The 26,836-nt window shown below is 57.1% G+C and overlaps 2 protein-coding genes across 2 annotated transcripts; one reads left to right on the forward strand and one right to left on the reverse strand.

Moving 5' to 3' along the window:
- The first annotated feature begins 1,112 nt into the window (after window positions 1-1,112).
- Window positions 1,113-7,037, forward strand: PEA15 (proliferation and apoptosis adaptor protein 15). Its single transcript, XM_030965173.1, has 4 exons — window positions 1,113-1,214; window positions 5,247-5,420; window positions 6,146-6,301; window positions 6,880-7,037. Exons 2-4 carry the CDS (start codon window positions 5,249-5,251, stop codon window positions 6,942-6,944), a joined length of 393 nt encoding a protein of 130 aa, XP_030821033.1. The 5' UTR covers window positions 1,113-1,214; window positions 5,247-5,248; the 3' UTR covers window positions 6,945-7,037.
- Window positions 7,038-9,269: 2,232 nt separating this feature from the next.
- Window positions 9,270-26,490, reverse strand: DCAF8 (DDB1 and CUL4 associated factor 8). Its single transcript, XM_030965165.1, has 16 exons — window positions 26,362-26,490; window positions 25,100-25,132; window positions 23,240-23,309; window positions 22,463-22,803; window positions 21,271-21,579; window positions 20,361-20,501; window positions 19,705-19,799; window positions 17,823-17,933; window positions 17,186-17,258; window positions 16,845-16,902; window positions 15,896-15,957; window positions 15,731-15,776; window positions 14,467-14,597; window positions 13,504-13,623; window positions 11,938-12,054; window positions 9,270-9,813 (listed from the first exon to the last, which is right to left on the reverse strand). Exons 1-16 carry the CDS (start codon window positions 26,488-26,490, stop codon window positions 9,703-9,705), a joined length of 1,947 nt encoding a protein of 648 aa, XP_030821025.1. The 3' UTR covers window positions 9,270-9,702.
- Window positions 26,491-26,836: the final 346 nt, after the last annotated feature.

A 26,836-nucleotide genomic window follows, 5' to 3' on the forward strand; every position in this document is an offset into this window, starting at 1 on the left:
GATGATGGCAATGGCAAGGATGACAATGAAAATAATGATGATGATGATGGTGATGATGATGATGATGATGACAATGACAATGATGATGACCATAATGATGACTGACAATGACAACAAAGATGATGGTGAAGACAAAGATGATGACAATGACAGTTACAATGACAATGACGATGACGATGACAATGACAATGATGATGACAGCAAAGATGTTGACGATGGCACTGATGATGATGATGGTGACGATGAAAATAATGACAACAATGATGACGATGACGATGATGATGATGATGATGACGATGATGACAACAAAAACAACGATGATGATGACACTGATGATGACGACAATGAAAATAATGACAACAATGATGATGATGATGATGATGATGATGATGATGATGATGACCAGGCCAGGTCCCCAGAGGACCAGGCAGTGTCCCCAGGGGAATGGGATCCCTGGAGATGGATGAGATCCCTGAGACCCCTGGATGGGATCCCCCAGACAAGGTTCCCATGAGAGATCCCAGTACCAGATCCCAGTGTGGGATCTCTGGGTGAGATCCCAGTGCCAGACCCCAGTGTCGCATCCCTGCTCCAGATCGCAGTTTGAAATCCCATTAGCAGATCCCAGTATGGCATCCCAACTGCAGATCCCAATACCAGATCCCAGTTTGGAATCCCAGTATGGGATCCCATTAGTAGATCCCAATACTACATCCCAGTATGGGATCCCAATACCAGATCCCAGTACGGATCCAACTACCAGGTCCTGGTGCCAGATCCCAGTATGGGATCCCATTACCAGATCCCAATACCGGATCCCAGTTTGGAATCCCAGCATAGGATCCCATTAGTAGATCCCATTACCAGATCCAAGAGTGGGATCCCAGTACCAGATCCCATTACCAGACCCCAATACCGGTTCCCTGCTCCCGATCCCCTCCCGGGGCCGGGTGTGACACTGTCCCCACCTTGTCCCCCCCTGTCCCCCCCAGCCCGGGCGGTGACACCGCGGGGACCCCAAATCTCGGCCGCGGGGGACCCTGGGCAGGGGGGGGAGGGCAGGGCGGCTCCTCCCGCCTGACCCCGCCCCTCCAAGCCCCTCCCCCGACGACCCCGCCCCGTTAAGCCCCGCCCACCCCCGCTCAGAGCGGCGGCACCGAGAGCCCGAGCGGCGGCACCGGCACCGGCACCGGCACCGGCAGCGCCCGCGGCCGGTAAGTGCGGGCAGGGAGGGGGGCACCGGACCCACCGAGCGACCCCTGGCCCCACCGGCGGCGCCGCGGCCGCGCCGGCACCGGATGGACCCCGCGGCCGCCGCCTCCATCCGCTCCCGGGGCCGCTCCCGGGGCCGCTCCGGGGCCGCCCCGGAGCCGCTCCCGGTGCTCTCCAGCGGCCCCGGACCGCGGTGCTGCCCCCCGCTCTGTGTGACCCCCGACCCACGGGCATCCCCCGCGCTCCGTGATGCCCCCCCGGCGGGCAGGAAGGGGTTAACGGTGCTGGGCGTCCCGGTCAGGCTCTCCCGGTGCCCCCCGTGCTCCCCCGGTGCCCCCCATCCCCCCCCCTTTCACTTCCCGTTTCGCTGCCGGGGGGGCTCGAACCCGTGACACGATGGGGGGGGAAGGGGGGGACACTCGGTGGCTCCCGGGGCCCACGCGGGACGCGGGACCCGCCGCCCCTTCCGTGTCCCCGTGTCCCTGTCCCCGCCATCCCCGCTGTCCCCGTCCCGCTCCCGTCCCGTCCCGCTCCCCACGCGGGACACGGGGTCCTTCCCCCCCTCCCCGCCCCACCCGAGCCCCCCCGTGGGTGTCCCCGCGCTGTCCCCGCGCGCTCCCGGTCCCGTCCCGTGCCCGCGGTGCCGCCCAGTGCTCCCAGTGCTCCCAGTGCTCCCAGTAGCGCCGATGCCGCCGCATCCCCCGGGACCGGCGTGACCCCCCCCGGACCCCCCAAAAACGCTTCTGGGGACACCTCGGGTGGGTGGGGGGAGGTCCCGCGCGTGGGGAAGGGGCGCGTGAGGCGGTCACGCGCCGCCAGCGGGGCCGAACTGGTCCCGAACTGGTCCCGAACTGGGCCGCGGGAGGCGCCGCTTCCGCATCCCCGCGCCGGGACCGGGCGGGGGCCCCGAAAGGGACCGGGACGGGACGGGGGGTCCGGGACTCATCGCCCCCCACCCCACCCGTGCCCCGTCCCACGGAGCGGCCCCGCGTGGGGAAACTGAGGCACGATTGGGGTTTGTGTGTGGTGGGGGGGGGAGGATCGCGGCCAGCTGTGCCCCAGCTGTGCCCCAGCTGTGCCCGGGGATGCTGCGGCCGCCGGGCAGGGCGGGACCCCCGCGACACGCGTGGGACCCCCGCGACACGGGGGGGGGGCAGGAGGGTGGGGCCGCGGGGGGGGCACAGCCGTGTCCGTGGGTCCAGGGCCGTGTCCGTGTGTCCGGAGCTGTGTCCGTGGGGCCGGACAGTGGGGTCGGGGCCGTGTCCGTGGGTCGGGGGCCGTGTCCGTAGGTCCGGGGCCGTGTCCGTGGGTCGGGGGCCGTGCCTCGCATTCCGGGGGGGCCCGGGGGGGCCGGAGGCGGCCGCGCCGCTCCCCGCGGCACAAAGGGCCCCTTGTCCCCCACGCTGCGTGGGGGGGGCTCGTGGGGGACCCTCCCCCCGCCTCCCGCTCTCCCCACACCCCCCCCAAAATCCCAAAAACACGCGGAGGGGGGGTGGGCATTGGGGGGGGGGGCAGGGATGGGATGGGCGCCCCCCAGAACCCCCCACGGGGGGCACAAAGGCCGGGGGGGTCCGTCCCACCCGTGTCGTGTTCCCCCCCGCCGTGTCCGACCCCCCCAAACCGGGATTAACCCCCCCTCCAAAACCCCCCGAGCCCCCCGCCCGCCCCACTGAATGGTCCCCCGCCGGGCCACGCCCCTCGTGAATATTCATCAGGCGCTTTGCATGAGAAACGTGAATGGGGCGGGGGGGAGGGGGGTCCCACGGTGTGGGGGGGGAAAGAGCCACGACCCCCGGTCCCATCCCGATCCTTTCCCGGTCCGGGGGGGGCCGGGCCGGGCCTGGGAACGCGGGAGGGGCGGGAGCGGCGGGGGGGGGTCCCGGTCCCCGCCCCCGGAAGGCCCCGTGTCCGGCCGGGGCTGAGTCATGGGCGGCCTTAAAGGGACCGCGCGCTCGGACCGGGGGGGGAGGGGCTGGGGGGGGATGGGGGAGGGTTTGTGCGCGGGGGGAGGGGCTGGGGGCTGGGGGGGGGGCAGGGTTTGTTATTGGCGAGGAGCGTGGGGGGGGCGCGGCTGTGCGTGGGGGGGCGTGGGGGGAGCGTCTGTTCCTGGTGGGGGGGGAGGGGCTGGGCTGGGGGGGGCGTGGGAAGGTGTTGGTGCGGGGGGGGGGTCTCACGTGGGGGGGGGGGTTGTTTACCGAGCGCTGTCACGAGTGGGGGGGTCTGGGGTGGGGGGGGGGCGGTTGTTTACGGGGAGTCACGATGGGGGGGGTGGGGAAGCGACGTGGCCGTGTTCCCCCCCTCCACGGGGGTCCGAGCCCCCCAAATCCCCCCCCCCCAATGGGTGCGGGGGAAGGGGCAGGCGGGTGATGCGTTGCCGTGGTAACCGCATCCCTGCGTGGGTGGCGGCGTCGCCATGGCAACGGGGACCGGCGGGAGAGGGGGGACAGTGACCCCCCCTCAGACACGGCGGAGACCCCCCCCATACACACAGCGGGGGGGGCAGTGGGGATTGGGGTGAGTGTGCAAGGGGGTCAGTGAGAAGGGGGGGTCACTGAATTTGGGGTGAGTGTGCAAAAGGGGGGGATCAGGGCAAAGGGGGGACAGTGGAAAGGGGGTTGAGTGTGCAAGGGAGGGGGTCACTGTGAATTTGGGATGGGTGTGCAAAGGGGGGGTCACAGTTCGGGGTGAGAGTGCAAAAGAGGGGTGTCAGTATCCCGGGGGGGGTCACTGTGAATCAGGGGTGAGTGTGCAAGGCGGGGCACTGAATTCGGGGTGAGTGTGCAAGGAGGGGTCAGTGCAAATATGGGGTGAGTGTGCAAGGAGGGCTGAGTGTGCAAGGGGGGGTGACAGTGCCGGGGGGGTCCGTGTGAGCCCCGGGGGGGACGCGGAGCAGCCGCCGCCGGTCCCCGCTCGGTCCCCGCTCGGTCCCCGCTCGGTCCCCACTCGGTCCCTGTCACATCCCGTGAGCGGCACGTGAGTCACGGCCGGGGGCCGGGCTGGCACCGGGGCTGAGCGGTGACAGCGGGGACAGGGCTGGGGACACTGGTGACACCGCTGGCTGAGGCTGGGGACAGTTGTGACACCAAGAACTGAGGCTGGGGACAGCCGTGACTTGAGCAGCTGAGCTTGGGGACACTTGTGACATCAGTAGATGTCTGGGGACATTTGTGACACCTGTGGCTGAGGCTGGGGCTGGCATTGGAGACTGAGCGTGGGGACACTTGTGACACCTGTGGCTGAGGCCAGGCTGGCACTGGGGACAGCCCAGGGACACTCATGACATGAGTGGCTGAGTCTGGGGACATTTGTGACACAGGTGGCAGAGCCAGGGCTGGACCTGGCACCGGTGGCTGAGGCTGGGGACACTGGTGACGCCAGGGATTGAGGTTGGGGACAGCTGTGACACGTGTGGCTGAGTCCCCTGTCACTCGTGACACGTGTGGCTGAGAGCAGGAGCAGTCATGTCACCCACGGCTCTGTCCCATGTCACTCGTGTCACCCATGGCAGTGTCCCCTGTCCCTCACACCCTGTGTCCTCCAGCCATGGCCATGTCCCCTGTCCCTCATGTCACCCCATCCCAGTCCCCTGTCCCCCATATTAATGTCCCTGCTGTCCCACGTGTCCCCTGTCCCCAGCTGTGGCCATGTCCCTCATGGCACCTCTGTTCCCAGCCACCTCCCTGTCCCCGTGTCCCCCATGTCCCTCACGTCCTCCGTGTCACCCCTATCCCCGTCATGGCCAAGTCCTGTGTCCCTCACGTCCCCAAATGTCCCACATAAACCACATTCCATGTCCCCATGGCTGAGCACCCCACACTGCTGGAGGAGCTGGCCCAGCAGAGCCGCGTCCCCTGTGTCCCCAGCCATGTCCCTATGTCCCTGATATCCCGCTGTCCCTTTTGTCCCCAGCCATGGCCAAGTACCGCAGTCTGCTGGAGGAGCTGGCCCAGCACAGCCAGCCACGTCCCTATGCCCCCTGTCCCCTGTGTCCCCAGCCATGTCCCTGATGTCCCCTGTGTCCCCTGTGTCCCCAGCCATGGCCGAGTACCGCAGTCTGCTGGAGGAGCTGGCCCAGAACATCACAGCCGAGGACCTGGAGCAGCTCAAGTCCGCGTGTCGCGAGGACATCCCCAGCGGGGAGGGGGACGCCATCGCCACCGGCCACCACTGGTTCGCCTTCCTGGAGCGCCACAGCAAGCTGGACCGAGGTGTGACACCCGTGCCACCACCGGCACTGTCCCCTCCCCGCGCCCTGGGGCTGCTCCGGCCCTGGGCTGGTCCCCATCCCCGGTCCCCTGAGCCCTGGCCCTGGCCCTGTCCCCATCACCTGAGCCCTGTCCCCTGCCCCAGTCCCTGTCCCCTGTCCTCCATCCCTGTCCCAGTCTCTGTCCCTGTCCACCTTGTCCCCATCCCATCTCCATCCCTGTCTCACCCCCATCCCTGTCCCTGTCCCCATCCTCATCGTGTCCCCCCTTCCCTGTCCCTGTCCCCATCCTGTCCCTTGCCTGTCGCCTTCCTTGTCCCCATCCCTTTCTCCATCCTGTCCCCTGTCCCCTCCCTGTCCCTCCCCTGTCCCCATCCCCGTCCCTGTCCCTCCCCTATCCCCACCCTTGTCCCCTCCCCATCCTTGTTCCTCCCCTGTCCTCTGTCTCGTCCCCTTCCCTGTCCTCTGTCCCCCTCCTTGTTCCCATCCCCATCCTTGTCCCCTCCTTGTCCCCATCCCCGTCCCTATCCTCTCCCTCCCTGTCCCTCCCCTGTCCCCATCCTGTCCCTCCCCTGTCCCCATTCCCGTCCCTGTCCCCACCCCTGCCCCCTCCGGGCCCCCGCGGCCGCAGCAGCGCGGGTGGCCCGAGCCCAGCACGTGTCCCGTGTGTGTCCCGTGTGTGTCCCGTGTGTGTCCCCGCGCTGTCCCCGCGCTGTCCCCGTGTCACAGACAACCTGTCCTACATCGAGCACATCTTCGAGATCTCGCGCCGGCCGGACCTGCTCACCAAGGTGGTGCAGTACCGCACGCAGGTGCTCAAGATCTCCGAGGAGGACGAGGTGGACACCAAGCTCACGCGCATCCCCAGCGCCAAGAAGTACAAGGGTGAGAGGGGACCCAGGGACGGGGACACGGGGACAGGGACAGGGACAGCCGGGGATGTCACCCAGGGCCAGCCGGGGACACGGACAGGTGGGGATGGGGACAGGAACAGCGGGGATGTCACCCAAGGACAGCCGGGGATGGGGACAGGTGGGGATGGGGACAGGGACAGCCGGGGATGGGGACAGCGGGGAACAGGGACGGGGACAGCTGGGGATGTCACCCAGGGACAGCTGAGGACAGGGACAGCCGGGGATGGGGACAGGGACAGCCAGGGATAGCCGGGGACAGGGACAGCCGGGGATGGGGACACCCAGGGATAGCCGGGGACGGGGACAGCCAGGACAGGGACAGCCGGGGATGGGGACAGCCAGGCACCCCCAGGGACAGGAATTGCCATTGTCCCCAAGCAGGGACAGCGACCCCTCCCCAGTTACCCCTGGGTAGGGACAGGGACCCCAAGGGGGGATAAAAGGGCCCCCAGGCAGGGTTGGGGACCCCCGGGCAGGGTTGGGGACCCTCTGTGTGTGTGTGGGGGGACACCCCCAGACCCCCCTGACCCCCCGTGTCCCCCCCCCCAGACATCATCCGGCAGCCCTCGGAGGAGGAGATCATCAAACTGGCCCCCCCCCCGGAAAAGGCCTGAGCAGCTCCAGGAGCCCCCCCCAGAGCCCCCTCCCCACTTTTCACCCCTGGGGGAGGGAGGGGCTTAAACCCCCCCCCAAAAAATGGGGGAGGGGGGAATTGGGGTGGGGGGCTGAAATTCCCATGGGACCCCCACCCCAAAAGGCCTCGATTTGGGGGGGGGGAGGGGCCCCCCCAATGTGGGTAAGTTGAGGGGGGGGGGCATAAAAAATGGGACCACCCCACCCACACCCCAATTTGGGGGGGTTAAAAGTATTGGGACCGCCCCCCATTAAATTTTGGGGTCACGGGGACCACCCAATCCCAATTTGGGGGGGGGGTTAAAATTATTGGGACCACTCCCCATTAAATTTTGGGGTCACAGGGAACCCCCCCACCCAATTTTGGGGGGGGTCAAAATTATTGGGACCCCCCCAACCTTAATTTTGGGGTCTCTAAATTGAGGGGGGGTCTGTGACAGGGACTGAGACCCCCCACCCCGATTTTGGGGGGTCATAGAGATTGGGACGCCCCCACCCCAATTTTGGGGGGGGTCACAAGCACCAGGACCCCCCCAAATTTTGGGGGGGCACAGGAGGGCAGGGGAAGGTCGGGAGGGCGCCGAGGTCAGGGCTGATTTTGGGGGGGGGTCTTGGATCCCCCCAGGAGGGGCAGGAGGGGACAAGGAGGTGACAAAAGGGAGGGGGGACAGTGAGTGGTGACCCCCCCAAAATTGGGGAAAAAACCCCCAAAATTTCCCTTTTTTGGCGGGGGGGGGCAGCAAATTCTGACCCCCAAATTCGGGAATCCCTCTAAAAATCCAATTTTAGGGGGGTAGGAAGTAGTGACCCCCTTAAATTGGAGGAAAAACCCCAAAACTGGGGGAAAAAAACCCAAAATTCCAATTTTGGGGTGGAGGACAAAGTGGTGACCCCACAAAATTGGGGAAAAAACCCCAAAATTCCCATTTTTGGGGGGCATGGTGACCCCCCCTCCCCAAAATCCCTTTTTGGGGGGGAGGCTGAAAGTGGTGACCCCCCAAAATTGAGGAAAACGCCAAAATTGAGGGAAAACCCCCCAAAATTCCCATTTTTGAGCGATGGGCAGCAAGAAATGACCCCTAAAATTGGGGAAAAATCCCAAAAAATCTCAGTTTTTAAAGGGGGGGGCACTCTGGCCGCCCACCCCCCATAAATATATTTTGGGGGGGGTCCTCCCAATAGCAAACTGGGAGGGAGGAGCCCCCAAACTGGGCGGGGGGGGGGGGGGCGATTTTGGGGGTTCAGGTTTAGTTACTAACCCAGGGGGGGGGGGGCCAGCAGAGTTAATTAAATGTTAATTAATTAATATATTTTATTTAATAAAAGCTAAAACCCGCAGCAGCCACCGGCTCGTGTGTCCCCAACCCCTCCCCCTCCCCAAATTGATCCCTGTGCCCCCCCCCCCAAATTATCCCTGTCCCACTTCCCCCCCCCTTATTTATTGTCCCCAAATCTCTGTGAAAAACGTTGGATTTGGTTAAAATTGACGTTTTTGACCCCCCCCCCCAACATCGGGATGGGATAGGGGGGGACCCAGGGGTGTCCCCAACCCCCCCGGGGGGGTCTCCGGGTGTCCCCCCCCCCCCAAATTCCCTCCCCTCCCTTCCCCCCAGACCGTGCTGACTGTGTATTGATAAAGATGGAAAAAAGCTGCTCTGTGCGAGGGTTTTTGGGGGAAAATCCGGGGAAAAAGGGCAAAAATCAAACTGGGGAAAGGTTCAGGGAGGGGTGGGAGAGAAATTTTGGGGAGTCTGGGGCTCGTTGAGTCGGTTTTTATTGCATTTATATATAATATATATCCCAACTTTTACAGCTCTGCCAGGGAGAACTCCCAGGCCCATTTGGTTTTTAATACAATATAAAATTAGGCCTCTAAACAGGGAAATTTTGGGGGTTTCCCCCCCAAAAAAAAACCCCTGAACCCCTCCCCCGACAAAAGAAATGGGAAATGAAAGGGGTTTTTGGGGGGTTTGGGGGTTTTTGGGGGGGTAAAAGGGGCCAAACCAAGTGCAAATCACGGCTATGTACAGAGGGAGGAAGACCCCCCCTGGGGAAAATGGGGGAAAATGGGGAAAAATGGGGAAAAAAAGGGGAAAAATGGGAAAAAAAGGGGTGAAAAGTGGGGGGTGGGGGGAAAATGGGGGGAAAAGAAGGGAAAAAAAAGGGGGGGGAAATGGTGGAAAAACGGGGAAAAGTGTGGGGGAAAAAAGGGAAAATAACAGAGAAAAAAAAGGGGGGGAAAGGGAGGGGAAAATGGGAAAAAATGGAGGTAAAGGTGGGAAAGAAAAATGGAGAAAAAAGGGGGAAAATGGAGGGAAAAAAGGGAGAAAAAAAGGGAAAAATGAGGATAAAGGGGGGAAAAATGAGGAGAAAAAAGGGAAAATGAGGAAAAAGGGGTGGGACCCCCCCCCATCCCCAAAAAGGGGGTGCTTGAAGAGCTTAAGGGGTGGGGAAGAGGTCCCAAAAACTGGGGGGGGGCAGTAAAAAATCTCCCCCCGGACCCCCCCAAATTGAGGGGGGACCACAGAAAAAGGGGAAAAAGGGGGAGGGGACCCCAAAAAGGGGAAAAAAGGGAAAAGGGGGAAGGGGACCCCAAAAAAGGGGAGAACTGGGAATTGGGGGGGGCTGAACAAGGTCAATACAAAGCTCCAAGTGTTAGTGGGGTGGGGCCCCCCCGGTTTGGGGTTTTTGGGGGTTTTTTGGGGTTTTTTTGGGGGGGTTTTTTGGGGGTTTTGGGGCTCACGAGGGCATGCACTGCACCCGGTCCGGCCCCTCCTCCTCATCGTCAGAAGTGTCCGAGGAGCTCCCGGAATCGTCCGAGGGGGAATCGGCCCCGGGGTCCCGGCGGCGCTGCGGGGAAAAACGGGGCAGAAATGGGGTCAGAGTGGGGAAAACGGGGGCAGAAATGGGGTCAGGAGTGGGGAAATGGGGCAGAAACAGGAAAACGGGGCAGAAATGGGGTCAGGAATGGGGAAACGGGGCAGAAATGGGGTCAGGAGGGGGGAGATGGGGCAGAAATTGGGTCAGGAATGGGGAAACGGGGCAGAAATGGGGTCAGGAGTGGGGGAACGGGCAGAAGGGGCAGAAATTGGGTCAGAAATGGGGAGATGGGGCCAGAAATGGGGTCAGGAGTGGGGGAAACGGGGCAGAAACAGGAAAAACGGGGCAGAAATGGGGTCAGGAATGGGGTAGATGGGGCAGGAATGGGGTCAGGAATGGGGGAAACGGGGCAGAAATGGGGTCAGGAATGGGGGAGATGGGGCAGGAATGGGGTCAGGAGTGGGGGAAATGGGGCAGAAACAGGAAAAACGGGGCAGAAATGGGGTCAGGAATGGGGGAAACGGGGCAGAAACAGGAAAAACGGGGCAGAAATGGGGTCAGGAATGGGGGAAACGGGGCAGAAATGGGGTCAGGAGTGGGGGAAACGGGGCAGAAATTGGGTCAGGAATGGGGGAAACGGGGCAGAAACAGGAAAAATGGGGCAGAAATGGGGTCAGGAATGGGGGAGATGGGGCAGAAATGGGGTCAGGAGTGGGGAAATGGGGCAGAAACAGGAAAAACGGGGCAGAAATGGGGTCAGGAGTGGGGGAAACGGGGCAGAAACAGGAAAAACGGGGCAGAAATGGGGTCAGGAATGGGGGAAACGGGGCAGAAATGGGGTCAGGAATGGGGGAGATGGGGCAGGAATGGGGTCAGGAGTGGGGGAAATGGTCAGAAACAGGAAAAACAGGGCAGAAATGGGGTCAGGAGTGGGGGAGATGGGGCAGGAATGGGGTCAGGAGTGGGGGAAATGGGGCAGAAACAGGAAAAACGGGGCAGAAATGGGGTCAGGAATGGGGGAAACGGGGCAGAAATGGGGTCAGGAGTGGGGGAAATGGGGCAGGAATGGGGTCAGGAGTGGGGGAAATGGGGCAGAAATGGGGTCAGGAGTGGGGGAAACGGGGCAGAAACAGGAAAAACGGGGCAGAAATGGGGTCAGGAGTGGGGGAAATGGGGCAGAAATGGGGTCAGGAGTGGGGAAACGGGGCAGAAACAGGAAAACGGGGCAGAAATGGGGTCAGGAGTGGGGAAATGGGGCAGGAATGGGGTCAGGAATGGGGGAAACGGGGCAGAAATGGGGTCAGGAATGGGGGAGATGGGGCAGGAATGGGGTCAGGAGTGGGGGAGATGGGGCAGGAATGGGGTCAGGAGTGGGGAAATGGTCAGAAACAGGAAAAACGGGGCAGAAATGGGGTCAGGAGTGGGGGAGATGGGGCAGAAATGGGGTCAGGAGTGGGGGAAATGGAGCAGAAATGGGGTCAGGAAAGGAGTCAGAAATGGGGAAATGGAGGCAGAAATGGGGTTAGAAATGGGGCAGAAATGGGGTCAGGAGTAGGGGAAATGGTCAGAAACAGGAAAAACGGGGCAGAAATGGGGTCGGGAATGGGGGAAATGGGGCAGAAATGGGGTTAGGAGCAGGGAAATGGGGCAGAAACAGGGCCAGGAATGGGGAAATGGGGCAGAAATGGGGTCAGGAAAGGAGTCAGAAATGGGGAAATGGAGGCAGAAATGGGGTTAGAAATGGGGCAGAAATGGGGTCAGGAGTGGGGGAAAAGGGGCAGGAATGGGGGAATGGGGCAGAAATGGGGCAGAAACAGGGTCAGGAATGAGGGAAAAGGGGAATGAGGCAGAAACAGGGTCAGGAATGGGGGAAATGGGGAAAATGGTCAGAAACAGGAAAATAGGTGCAGGAATAGGGTCAGAAATGGGAAAATGGGGGCAGAAACGGGGGAAAGGGTCAGAAATGGGGAAAGGGGCAGAAACAGGGTCAGTAATGGGGAATGGGGTCAGAAATGGGGGAATTGAGGAAAATGGGAAAAGCAGGAAGAAGTGGGAAAAGAGGTGGGAAAAGTGGGGGAAAAGGCAGGGAAAAGTGGGAAAAAGGAGGGAAAAGCTGGAGCAGAGGTGGGGAAGCAGGAGAATGCAGCCGGGTACCCGGTGGTGGCGGCGCTGGCGCAGGTGGTGCATGAGGAACCAGAGCATGTGGCTGTCAAACATGTCCGTGTGGTGCAGGCTGTCCTCGTCCCGCTCCACCTTGTTCTTCTTGATCACCTGCGGGGAGGGAAAGGGTTAAACTCCATGGAAAACCCCGTTCACATTCCATGGAAATCTCGGGTCACATTCCATGGAAAACCTGGGTTATATTCCATGGAAAACCCGGGTCATATTCCATGCGAAACTCGGGGCATATTCCCTGGGAATCCCGGGTCACATTCCATGGGAATCCCGGGTCACATTCCATGGGAATCCTGGGTTATACTCCATGGAAAACCTGGGTCATATTCCATGGAAAAAATGGGGTCACATTCTACAGAAATCCTGGGTTATATTCCGTGAAAAACCTGGGTCATATTCCATGGAAAAATGGGGTCACATTCCATAGAAATCCTGGGTCAGATTCCATGGAAAACGTGTCAGATTCCATGGGAATCCTGGGTCACATTCCATGGGAATCCCCAGGGAAATTTCATGGCAATCCTGGGTCACATTCTATGGGAATCCCGGATCAGATTCCATTGAAAACCTGGGTTATATTCCATGGGAATCCCGGGTCATATTCCATGGGAAACTCGAGGCATATTCCATGGAAATCCGATACCCATGAAAACCTGGTCATATTCCATGAAAAATGGTCACACCATAGAAATCCGGTAGATTCCAGAAAACACGGTAATCCATGGGAATGGTCACATTCCATAGAATCCGGATCAATTCCATTGAAAACCTGGGTTATATTCCATGAAAAACCCGGGTCATATTCCATGGGAATCCTGGGTCACATTCCATGGAAATCCTGGGTCACATTCCATGGAAATCCTGGGTTATACTCCATGGAAATCCTGGGTCATATTCCATGGAAAAATGGGGTCACATTCCATAGAAATCCCAGGTCAGATTCCATGGAAAACACGGGTCAGATTCCATGGGAATCCTGGGTCACATTCCATGGGAATCCTGGATCAGATTCCATTGAAAACCTGGGTTATATTCCATGAAAAACCCGGGGCATATTCCATGGGAATCCTGGGTCACATTCCATGGAAATCCTGGGTTATACTCCATGGAAATCCTGGGTCATATTCCATGGAAAAATGGGGTCACATTCCATAGAAATCCCGGGTCAGATTCCATGGAAAACACGGGTCAGATTCCATGGGAATCCTGGGTCACATTCCATGGGAATCCCGGATCAGATTCCATTGAAAACCTGGGTTATATTCCATGAAAAACCCGGGTCATATTCCATGGGAAACTCGAGGCATATTCCATGGGAATCCCGGGTCACATTCCATGGAAATCCTGGGTTATACTCCATGGAAATCCTGGGTCATATTCCATGGAAAAATGGGGTCACATTCCATAGAAATCCCGGGTCACACTCCATGGGAATCCCGGGTCACATTCCATGGGAATCCCGGGTCACACTCCATGGGAATCCCGGGTCACACTCCATGGGAATGCCGGGAATATCCCGGGAATTCCCGGGACAGCCCCACGCACCTCCTTGAGGCCGCGCAGCTCCGTGGGCGCCTCGGCCGTGGGTGCCCAGATCTTCACGTCGTGGTCCAGCCCGCTGGTGGCCAGCACGGGCAGGTGGGGGTGAGGCTCCAGGCAGTTCACCTGGGGAAAAAAACGGGAATTTTGGGAAAAATGGGATTGGGAATGGGCAAGGTGAGGGTGCAGCTCCAAGCAGTTCACCTGGGAAAATGGGAAAAATGGGGATTTTGGGATTGGGAATGGGATTGGGAATGGAGGTAAAGCTCCAGGCAGTTCACCTGGAAAAAAAAAAAAAAATTGGAATTTTGGGGTTGGGGATGCCAATCCTGGGCAGTTCACCGGGAAAAATGGGGGGAAATGGGAAAAATGGGAATTATGGGATTGGGAATGGGGGAGCTGCCCCTCCAGGCAGCTCATCTGGGAAAAAATGGGAAAACGGGAAAAAGGGGATTGGGAATGGGCAAGGTGAGGGAGCAGCTCCAGGCAGCTCACCTGGGAAAAATTGGGGAAAATGGGAAAAATGGGGATTTTGGGATTGGGAATGAGGGAGCTGCCCTTCCAGGCAGTTCACCTGGGAAAAAATGGGGAAAAAGGGGGTGAGAAAATGGGAAAAAAATGGAAAAAAGGGGGAAAAGAGGGAAAAAGGGGGGAAAAAAGGAGGGAAAAAGGGAAAAGGCCCATCCTGTCCATCCCAAAGCAGGAGAGTCAGGAGTTCCCAGCAGAGGAAATTTGGGATGGGGCCATTCCCAGCACAGGCCACTTCCCTTTCCTGCAGGAAACACCTGGAAAAATCCCACAGGATCCCAGGGAATCGGCCAAATTTGGGATCCTGCCCCACCCTCAAAGCTCTGAAAAATGGGAACGGGACCATCCCACTGCTTTTGGGGTCAGAACAGAGGGAAAAGGGGGTGAAAGCAGGGGGTGAGGTGGGGGAAAAGTGGGAATTTGGGAATTTCGGGGTCTCACCACTCCGCCCTTGTCCCCCTCCATGAACTGCACGATCTGGCAGGAGGATTTTTCCCACAGGAAAATGTGGCCGCAGTCGCTGCCGCTCACCACGAACTCGCTCTTGGGGCCGTAGAAATTCACCCCTTTCACTGGAAAAACGGGGAAAAAACAGAGGAAAATGGGAAAAAATCAGGAAAAATGGGAGGTTGGGGTTGTTTCCAGTGGAATTCCTGGCTGGGAAGCCAAGGAAATGTTTCCCAAAAGGGTTTTTAGGGATCTCCAGGGGGGATTTTTGGGGGGTTTTACGGCTATTTTGGAGTTGCATTTAGGGCTGATTTTGGGGTGTTTTAGGGCTGATTTAGGGTTGATTTTGGGGTTAATTTTGGGGTAATTTGGGGAAGGATTTAGAGTTGATGTTGGGGTATTTTAGGGCTGACTGAGGGCTGATATTGGGGTGGGTTTCGGGTTGATTTTTCAGGGTGTTTCTGGGCTGTTTTAGGGCTGGTTTTGGGGTAATTTCGGGATGATTTGGGGTGATTTGGGGCTGTTTTTGGGATGGATTTGGGGCTGTTTTTAGGGTGGTTTTGGGGCCATTTTTGGGGTGATTTGGGATGGATTTGGGTGTTACCCGTGGCATTGTTGCGGTGGCCCTTGTAGCGCCGGCTGTACTGCGCTGTTTTAGGGCTGGTTTTGGGATATTTTTGGGGTGATTTGGGGCTGGATTTGGGATGGATTTGGGGCCATTTTTGGGGTGGTTTTGGGATATTTTTGGGGTGATTTGGGGCTGGATTTGGGATGGATTTGGGGCCATTTTTGGGGTGATTTGGGATGGATTTTGGGGTGTTACCATAGCTTTCGTTGTTGCGGTGGCCCTTGTAGCGCCGGCTGTACTGCGCTGTTTTAGGGCTGGTTTTGGGATATTTTTGGGGTGATTTGGGGATTGGGATTTTGTGTTTTGGGGATTTGGGAATTTGGGGCCATTTTGGGTGATTTGGGGATGGATTTGGGGCCATTTTTGGGGGATTTGGGATGGATTTGGGGCCATTTTTGGGGTGATTTGGGATGGATTTGGGGCCATTTTGGTATTTGGATGATGGGGGGATGGATTGGGTGTTACCCATGGCGTTGTGCTGGTGGCCCTTGTGTTTTAGCGCTGGCTTTGGGATATTTGGGGTGATTGGGGGGGGTTTGGGGCTGTTTTGGTTTTGGGATATTTTTGGGGTGATTTGGGGCTGGATTTGGGGCCATTTTTGGGGTGATTTGGGATGGATTTGGGTGTTACCCGTGGCGTTGTTGCGGTGGCCCTTGTAGCGCCGGCTGTACTGCGCTGTTTTAGGGCTGATTTTGGGATATTTTGGGATTTGGGATTGGGGTGGTTTGGGCCATTTTGGGGTATTTGGATATTGGGTGTTACCGTGGCGTTCTTGTAGCGCCGGCTGTACTGCGCGCCGTCGCTGTGCGAGGAGTCGAACAGGTAAATGTCCTCGTCGTTGTACGAGGCCAGCAGCTCTGGAATGGGGACAAACGTGGGGAAATCGGGAAAAACGTGGAAAAATGGGAATAAACAGAGAGAGGAAATTGGGAAAAAACAAGGGGGGAATGGGAATAAAGATGAGGGGAAATTGGGATAAAAACAGAGGGAGAATGAGAATAAATGGGGGGGAAATGGGAATAAACATGAAGGGAAATGGGAATAAACACAGGGAAATTGGGAAAAAAAACGGGGGAATGGGAATAAACATGAGGGGAAATTGGGAAAAACAGAGAGAAATGGGAATAAACATGAGGGGAAATGGGAATAATGGGGGGAAATCAGGAATAAATGGGGGGAAATTGGGAATAAACACCAGGAAATTGGGAATAAACACCAGGGGAAATAATGGGAATAAACAGGGGGAAGATGGGAATAAACACAGGAAATGGGAATAAACAAAGGGAAATTGGGAAAAAAACACAGGGGAAAATGGGAATAAACACAGGAGGAAATGGGAATAAACCGGGGGGGAAATGGGAAAAAAACGGCGTGGGGGGAATGAGGAAAAGCAGCAGAGAAAATGGGAAAAGGGAAAAAATGGGAAAAGGGGAAAAGCATCAGGAAAATGGAAAAAAAAATGGAGGAAAATGGGGAAAACAGGAGGAAAATGGGGAAAAACAGGAGGGTCTGGAGCTCAACAGGTTTTTTTGGGTGGGGGGAATTATTTTTATTTTGGAAAACATGGAATTTTTGGGGAAAGTCAGTTTTCTGGAGGGAACAGGTGTTTTTTTGAGGATAAAAAGGTGGGGTTTTGGGGAAAAGGGTATTTTTTGGGAAAATCGATTTTTTTTTGGTGGGAAATGAGGGGTTTTGAGGGAGTGGGACCCCCCCCAGTACTCCCCAAATTCCCACCTGGACTCACCTGAGCCGTCGTGGCTGTAGACCAGGCAGGTGATGTTGGCTTTGGACTCACAGTTCACCTGGAAAAGTGGGAAAAAGTGGGAAAAAATGGGAAAAAATGGGAAGAACCTCAGATCCAGCCCGTTTCCCTGGGAATTCTGAGCATTAAACCCCCAGATGAGGATGCAGGAAGGCAGAAAATTGGGATTGAGGGTCAAAAAAACAACAACAAAAAAAAGAAGATTTATGGGAGGTTTTTGCCTCTTCCTGAAGGGTTTTCCAGGAAGATTTCCTATGGGAGTGCTCTGGGGTGATCCCAGTGCTCCCAGTCCCTTCCCAGTCCCCTCCCAGTATGCCCAGTACCAGGTGGTGGGGGCAGAACTTCTTCAGGACTCCGTTGTTCTCGTTCTCATCGATTTTCCTCTGATCATAAATCCTGCGGGAATCAGGGAAAAAAAAAAAAAGGTTGGATTCACTTCAGGGAGGCTTTTTTTTATCCCCAAAATTCCCATTCTGAGATCCCAGGGCTCAAAATTCCATCCTAAAATTCCCTGGGGATTTTTGTGCCAGGATAGACCCAGATTTGGGGCAGGAATGATGCTGCCATCCCCCAAATTCCATCCTAAAATTCCCTGGGGATTTGGGGCAGAAAAAACCATTCCCATGACCCAAATTCCATCCTAAAATTCCCTGGAATTCTGTGCTGGTCCCAGTCCCAGATTTTGGAAGGGAAAATTGCGGATTTGGGAAGGGAAAGAGGCAGATTTGGGGATCCCTGGATTTGGGATGGGAAATCCCTGGATTTGGGCTCTCCCAGTGCTCCCAGTTTGGCCTCACCTGCCAGACTGGTCCTGGCCCCTGATTTGGGAAGGGAACCAGGCGGATTCAGAAAGGGGCAGGGATGGATTTGGGAAGTCCTGGATTTGGGATGGGAATTGCTGGATTTGGGATGGGAAATCCCTGGATTTTGGCTCTCCCAGTACTCCCAGTTTGGCCCCACCTCACAAACTGGTCACGGCCGCCCACAGCGAACTGGGAGGTGTTGGCAGGGTTGACAAAGATGGTGTAGAGCCCGACCTTCTTCTCCTTCTCCTTCGTCACCACCAATTTCCTGGGAAAAATTCTCGGGATCAGCCAAAACCCCAGCCCCAAATCCCAACCAGGAGTGGGAATTCCCAGGGGAGAAAACCACCAAAATCAGCAGCATTTGGGCAATGAGAGTAGGGAATGATCCTGAGGTTGGGAATTTCCCAAAGAAAAATCCACACTGAGAGAATTCCCAAAGGGAAAATGGGATTTGGGGGAGTTTTTCCCCTAAAAACAGCCGGGATATGTGGGAATTTGGGGCATTCCAGGAGAGAAATATTCAGGGTTGGCTCCACCAAGGCGAAATTCCAAAGGGATCCAGCCCAAAGGACAGGGAGGGGGCTGGGAATTCCCAAGGGAAAATTTGATTTCCCAAAAAAACCCCTGATTTTTCCCCAAACTCCACCTGTTATTTCCCAAATCCTGTCTGTTTCTCCTACCAAATTCCCATTTTTCAAAAAAAAAAAAATTCCCATTTTTCTGACAGAATCCCCATCTTCCTGTCCACCATTCCCCCCACTAAAATCCCCGTTATTTCCTCCAAGATCCTAATTTTTCCCCCAAAATCCCCATTTTTTTTCCCAAAACCCCCCATTAAAAAAAAAAATCACAATTTTTCCAAAAAAATCCCTGAAAACAGCCGGGATTTGAGGGAATTTGGGCCATTCCAGGAGGGAAAATTTGGGGTGGGCTCTGCCAGGGTGAGAATTCCAGAGGGATCCAGCCCAGGGAGGGGGTTGGGATCAGCTCCAGCCACGGATTCCGGAGGGATCAGGGATTAAAGGGCTCGTCCTGGTTATGAAACCCCGGGATTTGGGCTGGATCAGCCTCCGGAATGACAGCCCAGAGGCTTGGAAAAACACAGGGAGACAGGAAAACTGCTTTTCCCTAAAAAAATGCCAGCTTTTCCCACCAAAAATCCTTGTTTTCCCACAAAAAAAACAGCGATTTTCCCCAAAAAACCAACCTGCTTCTCCCCAAAAAATGTTTTCTCACAAAATTACTCTGGTTAAAAATTTTCCCCCCAAAAACTCCATTTTCTAAAAAAATTTCAATTTTCTCCAAATCCTATCTGTGAATTTCACCCTCAGAATTCCCAATTTTCCCCTCAGAATTCATATTTTTCCAGTCACTCACAAGGCAGGCTGGTCCTGCCACAGATCAACAGAATCCCCATTTCCTAACCCAAATCCCTTTTTTTCCCACAGAATTCCCATTTCACCCACAGAACTCCCACTTTTACCCTCAGAATTCCCAATTCTCCCCTCAGAATTCCCACTTTTCCCCTCACTCACGAGCTAGGCCAGTCCTGCCACAGATCAACGGAATCCCCATTTCCCACCTCAAATCCCCTTTTTTTTCCCCACAGAATTCTCACTTTTCCCACTCAGTATTCCCACTTTTCCCCTCAGACTTCCCACTTTTCCCCTCAGAATTCCCAATTTTCCCCTCACTCACGAGGCAGGCCGGTCCTGACGCAGGTCGATCAAATCCCCATTTCTCACCTCAAATCCCTTTTTTTCCCACAGAATTCCCATTTCCCACTCAGTATTCCCACTTTTCCCCTCAGAATTCCCACTTTTCCCCTCAGAATTCCCACTTTTCCCCTCACTCACGAGGCGGGCCGGTCCTGACGCAGGTCGATCAAATCCCCATTTCCCACCTCAAATCCCCTTTTTTTCCCACAGGATTCCCATTTCCTGCCCAGAATTCTCACTTTTCCCCTCAGAATTCCCACTTTTCCCCTCAGAATTTCCACTTTTCCCCTCAGAATTCCCAATTTTCCCCTCACTCACGAGGCGGGCCGGTCCTGCCGCAGGTCGATGGTGAAGACCACAGCGTCCTCCCCCGCAGACAGGAACGTGCAGGGCGAGTCCGGCTCCAGCGCCAGCTGGGATTGGGGGGAAAAAAGGGAAAAACCAGTGAGAATAACTCCCAAAATTCCCCCAAAACCAGGAAAATCCACCTGGAAAAACCCCAGGTTTGGGGATTCCCACCCTGAACTTCAGTGATGTCATCTGGGTGAGGTCATGGGGACAACAGCACAGCCAAGGGTCTGAACTGCACCCAAAAAATGGGAAAATCCCAAAATTCCTGGATTTTAATGGAGCTTAGTGGCTAAACCCACCCCCCTCACCTGTGTGGTGATGTCCCAGGCGATCCCCCAACCATTCCCACTGGGTTCCCCCATTCACAAGCACCCCAAATCCTGGGATTTGGCATTCCCAGGATTTGGCATTCCAAGGATTTGCCATTCCCAGGATCTGCCATTCCTGGGATCCCCCTCACCTTGTGGGAAGCCCCCTTGTGCTGGGCTGGGTGCTGTGACAGCTCTGTCACCTCTGTGGTGACATCCCCTGCTCCCACCATTGCCCCCACCCCATTCCCACTGCGCTCCCCCATTCCCAAGCACCCCAAATCCCGGGATTTGGCAATCCCAAGCCCCCCTCACCTTGTGGGAAGCCCCCTTGTGCTGGGCCACGCGCTTGGTGCTGCGGCAGCACTGGGTGGCCGAGAGCTCGGCCACGCGCACCTGCCCGTCCCGGGCACACATGGCCAGCGTGGAGTCACCGCTGTTGGGCAGGAACTTGGCCTGGAAAACAGGGAAAAAGTGGGAAAAATTGGGAAAAAGGGACAGGAGAATGGTGGGGGGAGAGGGGAAGGAAAGGGGGAATTGCAGAGGAGGTGGGAGGGGGAAGGGATGGGGGGGAATTGGTGGAATTGTTCGGGGAGCTGTCCCAGGTGTTCTGGGAATTGTCACAGTTCTCTTGGGAATCATCCCAAATTCTCCCCTGTGAATCACACCAAAATCTCCCAGGGATCCTCCCAAAATCTCCCAGGTTTGGGGTGTCAGCCTGTGGGATTTGGGAACCTGTTCCCAGATCCTTTCCCAAGCATCCCCTTGCCCAGGTGACATTTTCCTGGGACCCTCTCCCACCCCAAACAGGGACCCTTCGAGATGATGAATTTTAGGGCACATCTGTGGGATTTGGGGCATCAATCTGTGGGATTTGTTGTTTCTGGCCCTCTCCCACCCCAAACAAGAACCCTTTAGGATGATGAATTTTAGGGCACATCTGTGGGATTTGGGGCATCAATCTGCAGGATTTGGGGCATGAATCTGTGGGATCTGGGGCATCAATCTGCAGGATTTGGGGGTCAATCTGTGGAATTTGGGGACCTGTTCCCAGATCCTTTCCCAAGCATCCCCTCTCCCAACTGAGCTCTTCCTGGGACCCTCTCCCACCCCAAACAGAGCACCTCAACCCGACAAATTTCACAACACATCCGTGAACTTCAGGAAACCCATCCAGCCAACGAATCCCCTTTGTGACTGCACCCCAAAACCCCGCCGTGCCCACCTGGAAGACGTTGCTCTTGTGCCCGCTGTCGAACTGCAGCACGGGCCGGCGCCGCAGCCAGTCCCACACCAACACCTTGAGGTCGTCGCTGCCGCTGGCCAGGCGGGTGCCCCTCTGGTTGAAGTGCAGCGTGTTCACACAGCCGGTGTGCCCCTCCAGGCCGTGCTGCAGCCGGAATTTCTGCACGAAGAGCCGGGCGCCGCAGGCCTGCGCCACGAAGCGCGAGCAGCCGCCCAGCTGGCGCTGCCGCAGCGCCGGGATGCGCCTCGCCAGCGCCGGCAGCGGCAGCGCCCACGTCTCCGAGGCCACCTGGGGACACGGGTGTGCATTAATTCATCAATTCATTGATTACATAGGATCACCTTCCATAATAAAGTGCAAAAACTTCCTCAGTTTTTAGAGAAAACCAAAGTTATTGTACAGTCACCCAAGATGGTGGCCGTGGCAGCGCCCACATCTCCAAGGCCACCTGGGGACATGGGTGTGCATTAATTCATCAATTCATCTGTTAAAGGGGTTAGCTGTTGGTGATTAGGCAGTTTTATCTGTTTCTTCCATAATAAAGTGGGAAAATTTTCTCTGTTTTTAGAGAAAACCAAAGTCGTTGTAGGGCTGCCCATGTTTAGAGTCACCCCAATGTTATTGTAGGGTGACCTTCCACAATCAAGCGTGAAAACTTGCTCAGTTTTTGCAGAGACTGTAAAACCAACAACCACCCAGTTTTACATCTTGTGTCTCACTATTCATCGAGACTGGAAAATGGAATAAATTCCTTTAAAACCTCATTTTAAACATCATTTTAAACCTCACTTAAAACCTCTTTTAGAACCTCTTTAAACCCCTCAGCCTCCGCTCTGTAAATGTGACAGAACCAGCATCTCTTGTGCCTCACTGCTCTTCAGTACCGATGATAGAATAAAATCTTTTAAAACCTCATTTAAAACCTCATTTAAAACCACTTTTAGGACCTCTTTTAAGACTCTTAAACCTCTTTCACCCCCTGTTCCCCCCGAGCCCCCGTGTAAGTGCCAGAAGCAGCAGCCACTCAGTTTTACATCTCCTGTGTCTCACTATGGGATAAAATCCTCTAAAACCTCACTTTAAAACCTCTTTTGAATCTCTTTTAGAACCTTTTTTAAAGCCTCTTTGCCCCCCTCCGAGCCCCCGTGTAAGTGCCAGAAGCAGCAGCCACCCAGTCCTCCAGCGCCTGCTCCTCGTCGGACGAGTCGCGCTCGTGGGGCGGCCGCTTGCGGGGCGCCCTGCGTCGGGCGCGCGGCTCTTCCTCCTCCTCCTCCTCCTCGTCCTCGTCCTCGTCGTGCCGGGGCTCCTCGGGGATGGAGTAGTGGCCGGTGTCGTCCATGCTGTCGCTGTCCTTGTCCCCGGAGCTGTCGCTGTCGCTGGCGCGGCCCCGCGCGGCCCCGGCGTCGTCACCCGTCAGGCTCAGGCTCAGGTCGGACGCCTCCACCTCGATCCCCGAGGACGTCTCGCGGCCCTCCTCGGCTGACATGTCCTCAGGGCTGCTGGACAGGCTGCCTGGGGACAGGGGGACAGCGGGGTGTCACCATGGGGACAGCAGAGCGCCACCAGTGTCACCGTACTGCCTGGGAACAGGGGACATCAGGGTGTCACCATGGGGATTATCACAGTGACACCAGTGTCACACTGCCATGGGGACATGGGGACAGCACACTGACACCGGCCCTCCTCGGCTGACATGTCCTCAGGGCTGCTGGACAGACTGCTTGGGGACAGGGGGACATGGGGACAGTGTGGTGGCACTGTGTGTGGCATCATCGCTGTCACCACCACAGTCACTTTGTCACCATCGATGCCACCCTGACATACTCACTGTCACCTCTGCTGCCACCCTCGCTGTCACCATTGCCTTGTCACCATCGCTGCTGGCACCCTGTCCCTGTCCCTCTGCCAGCTCCACTGCCACCCCTGCTGTCCCCAGCTGTCCCCTCACCGTTGACAATGTCCGTCCTGCCATCCATGCTGCCGCCCTTGTCTGACATCGCCGCTTCCCACGGGAATCCCTGCGGGGACAGGAGGACACAGGGACAGGGGGACACAGGGACACCATGACACAAAGCTGGAGTGGCCCTGCCACGGCCACCACAGGATGTCCCCATGTCCCCATCCCAAAATCCCCATTTTCCATGGAAAAACCACCTTGGAATGCTGCACGACACCCAAACCCTGCTCAGCATCCCAGGAAAATCCAATCCTGAGAAATCTGGGATTCTAAAAATCCACCTTTAAACACATTCCCACGAAAAATTCCCTCTGGAATCTCCCCAGGAGAGCAGTGCCAGTCCCCCAGCCTCCCCAGAAATCCCAATTTCCGTGGGAAAGGGCAGCAGCAGAGCCCTGGAATTCCATGGAATTCCCTGGAATTCCTCTGGAATCCCAAACAACCCCAAAGGCCAGCACTGGAATTCCCCCTCCCCCCTCCTAAACCTCACAATTTTTTCCTCCAAAAAATTCCAATCACGGGAATTTTTTGCTCCCATTCCCAGGTGAGAGATCAGGAAGGAGATCCCAAATCCACTCCTGATCCAGAGGGGGGTGGGAAATGTGGGAATTGCAGGGAATGTTCCAGAAATCCCGGGATTCCTGAGGCTGCATCTGGACAGGCTCAGGCTGACGCTGCTGCTCCCAAAAATATCCCAAAAAACATCCCAGGGCATTCCAGAGCCTCTGGAGTGGGGATCTGCCCTGCCCAGCCTCCTGCAGGCCCAAACTGGGAGAGACTGGGAGGGACTGGGATAAAAACTGAGAGAAACTGGGAGAAAAAATGGGAGAAACTGGGAAAAACTGGGAGGAACTGGGATAAAGCGAGATAAACTGGGATAAAAACTGGAAAGAACTGGGAGAAAAACTGGAAGGAACTGGGAGAAAAAGAGGGGGAAAAGTGGGATAAAGTGGGAGAAACTGGGATAAAAACTGGGAGAAAGTGGGGGAAACTGGGCGGCCCCAAATCCTCAGCAATGGAACCCCAAATCCTCAGGGATAAAGCCCCAAAATCCTCCTAAATGGATCCCCCAAATCCCTTGGGATTCAGCCCCCAAATCCCTTGGGATGGAACCCCAAATCCTTTAGGACGAAACCCCCAAATCCTCTGGGATGGATCCCCCAAATCCCTCAGGATGGAGCCCCCAAATCCCTCAGGATGGAGCCCCCAAATCCTTTAGTATAAAATCCCCAAATCCTCTGGGATGAAATCCACAAATCCTTTGGGATGGATCCCCCAAATTCCATAGGATGGATCCCCTACATCCTCTGGGATGGAGTCCCCAAATCCCTTGGGATGCAGCCCCCACATTCTCCTAAATGGATCCCCCAAATCCCTTGGGATAAAGTCCCCAAATCCTTTAGGATGAAATCCCCCAAATCCCTCAGGACGGAGCCCCCAAATCCTTTGGGATGGAGCCCCAAATCCTCAGGGATGAAATCCCCAAATCTCTCAAGAATGGAAAAGAATGGAACCCCAAATTCTCTGGGATGGAGAACCCAAATCCTTTAGGATGGAACCCCAAATCCTTTAGGATGAAATCCCCCAAATTCCACAGGATGCATCCCCCAAATCCCACAGGATGCATCCCCCAAATCCTATGGAATGAAATCGCCAAATCCTCTGGAATGGATCTCCCAAATCCCCAGGGATGGATCCCCAGGAGCATTCCCAGGAGTTTCTCAAATCCTGGAGAAACCCCAAAACCCCCAAAAATCCCCCCAAAACCCCAAAAAACCCCCAAAACCCCCCAAAATCCCCCCAAAACCCCAAAAATCCCCCAAAAACCCCGCGGGAGCCGGGCGCACTCACCTGGGCCAGGTGCCGGGGACAGCGGGGCTGGAGCTGGGGGAGCGCGGGGTCAAAGGTCAGGGAACCCCAATTTTGGGGACCCCCCCATTCCTGGGGACCCCCCAATCCCTGGGGAATCCTCCCAGATTTTTGGGAACCCCCTCAATCCCCGAAAAACCCCAAATTTTGGGGACCTCTCCCAATTCCTGATCTTTGGGAACCCCCAAAATTTGGGGAATCCCCTCAATCCCCCCAAAAATTCCCTCCAACCCTAAGGACCCCAAATTTTTGGGGATCCCCAAATTTTTGGGGACCCTCTAATCTTTGGGGACTCCAAAAATTCAGGGATCCCCCCCAAAAACTCCAGCACCTTTCCCAGATTTCCCCTTCCAATCCTAAGGGACCCCAAAAAAATCTCTGGGACCCCCCCCAGAAAATATTCAGGGACCCCTCTGAAAATCTTGGGGGTCACCCTAAAAATCCCCCCAGGGGATCCCCAAAGTCTCAGAGACCCCCCCAAAAAAGCCTCAAGGGTGCCCCAACCCCCAAAAAATCCTCCCAGGACACCCCAAAAACCCCAAGAACCTCCCTGAGGGGCTCCCCCAAAGGCTCAGAGACCCCCCAAAAAAACCTCAAGGTTCCCCCAAACACCCCAAAAAACTCAAGCACCCCTCTAAGGGATCCCCCAAAAGCGCAGGGATCTCTCAAAAATTTCAAGGACCCCCCAAAACCCCAAGGGCCTCCCTAAGAGACCCCCCCAAAACCTCCAAGGAGCCCCCCAGGACACCCCAAAAAACACAAGGACCCCTCTAAGGGATCCCCCAAAAGCGCAGGGACCCCCCCCCAAACCCACATGGACCCCCCCAAAATCCCCAAGGAACCCCCAAAACCCCAAGGACTCCCCTAAGGGACCCCCCCAGAGACCCCAAGGGCCCCCCCAGGATCCCCTAAAAGCCCCAAGGAGCCCCCAAAACCCCAAGGACTCCCCTAAGGGGCTCCCTAGAGGCCCCAAGGGCTCCCCCAGGACCCCCCAAACCCTCATGGACCCCCCAAAACCCCCAAGGACTCCCCTAAGGGCCCCCCCCAGAGGCCCCAAGGGCCCCCTCAGGACCCCCCGAACCCCCTCAGGGCTCCCTCAGAGGCTCCCCCAGCCCCTCCCCGAACTCTCGGGGTCCCCCCCGGGGCCGCCCCGCCCCTCCCGGGATCCCGCCCCGGGGGCCGGGACAGGCCCGAGCCCGCGGGAGCCGCGGCCGCAGCGGGACCGGCGGAGGCCGCGCACCGACCCGAGCGTCCCGGAGGCTCCCGGCGGGTCCCGGACGGTGCCGGGGGGTGCGGCCGGGCTCAGTGGCGGCCGTCGCGGGCCCCCCGGCCGCTCCAGTGCCGGCCCCGGGACCGGGCCCCGCCGCCGCCATCTTTAACGCGCCGCCCCCGCCGCCTCGCTTGGCGGCACCGGCCGACGCTTTTGCGGCACCGCGGGCGCCGCTTTACGGCAGCGGCCGGTGCGCGACAGCGACGGGGGCGCGCCCCCCCACCCGCGGCGTTGCCATGGGAACGGCGCCCCCCCAGCTCACCCCCACCCCCGTTATTGTGGGGTCCGCATGGGGTTATGGGGGCACTATAGGGTCACCAGTGGGTTATGGGGTCATTATAGGGTCACGCCAATGTTATTGTAGGGTCACCGGTGTTTAGGGTCACTGTAGGGTCACCAATGGGGTTATAGGGTCACTCTGTGTTATGGGGTCATCTGTGTTTAGGGTC

Source organism: Camarhynchus parvulus, chromosome 25 (genome assembly GCF_901933205.1).
Source record: "Camarhynchus parvulus chromosome 25, STF_HiC, whole genome shotgun sequence".
Taxonomy (NCBI): Eukaryota; Metazoa; Chordata; class Aves; order Passeriformes; family Thraupidae; genus Camarhynchus; species Camarhynchus parvulus.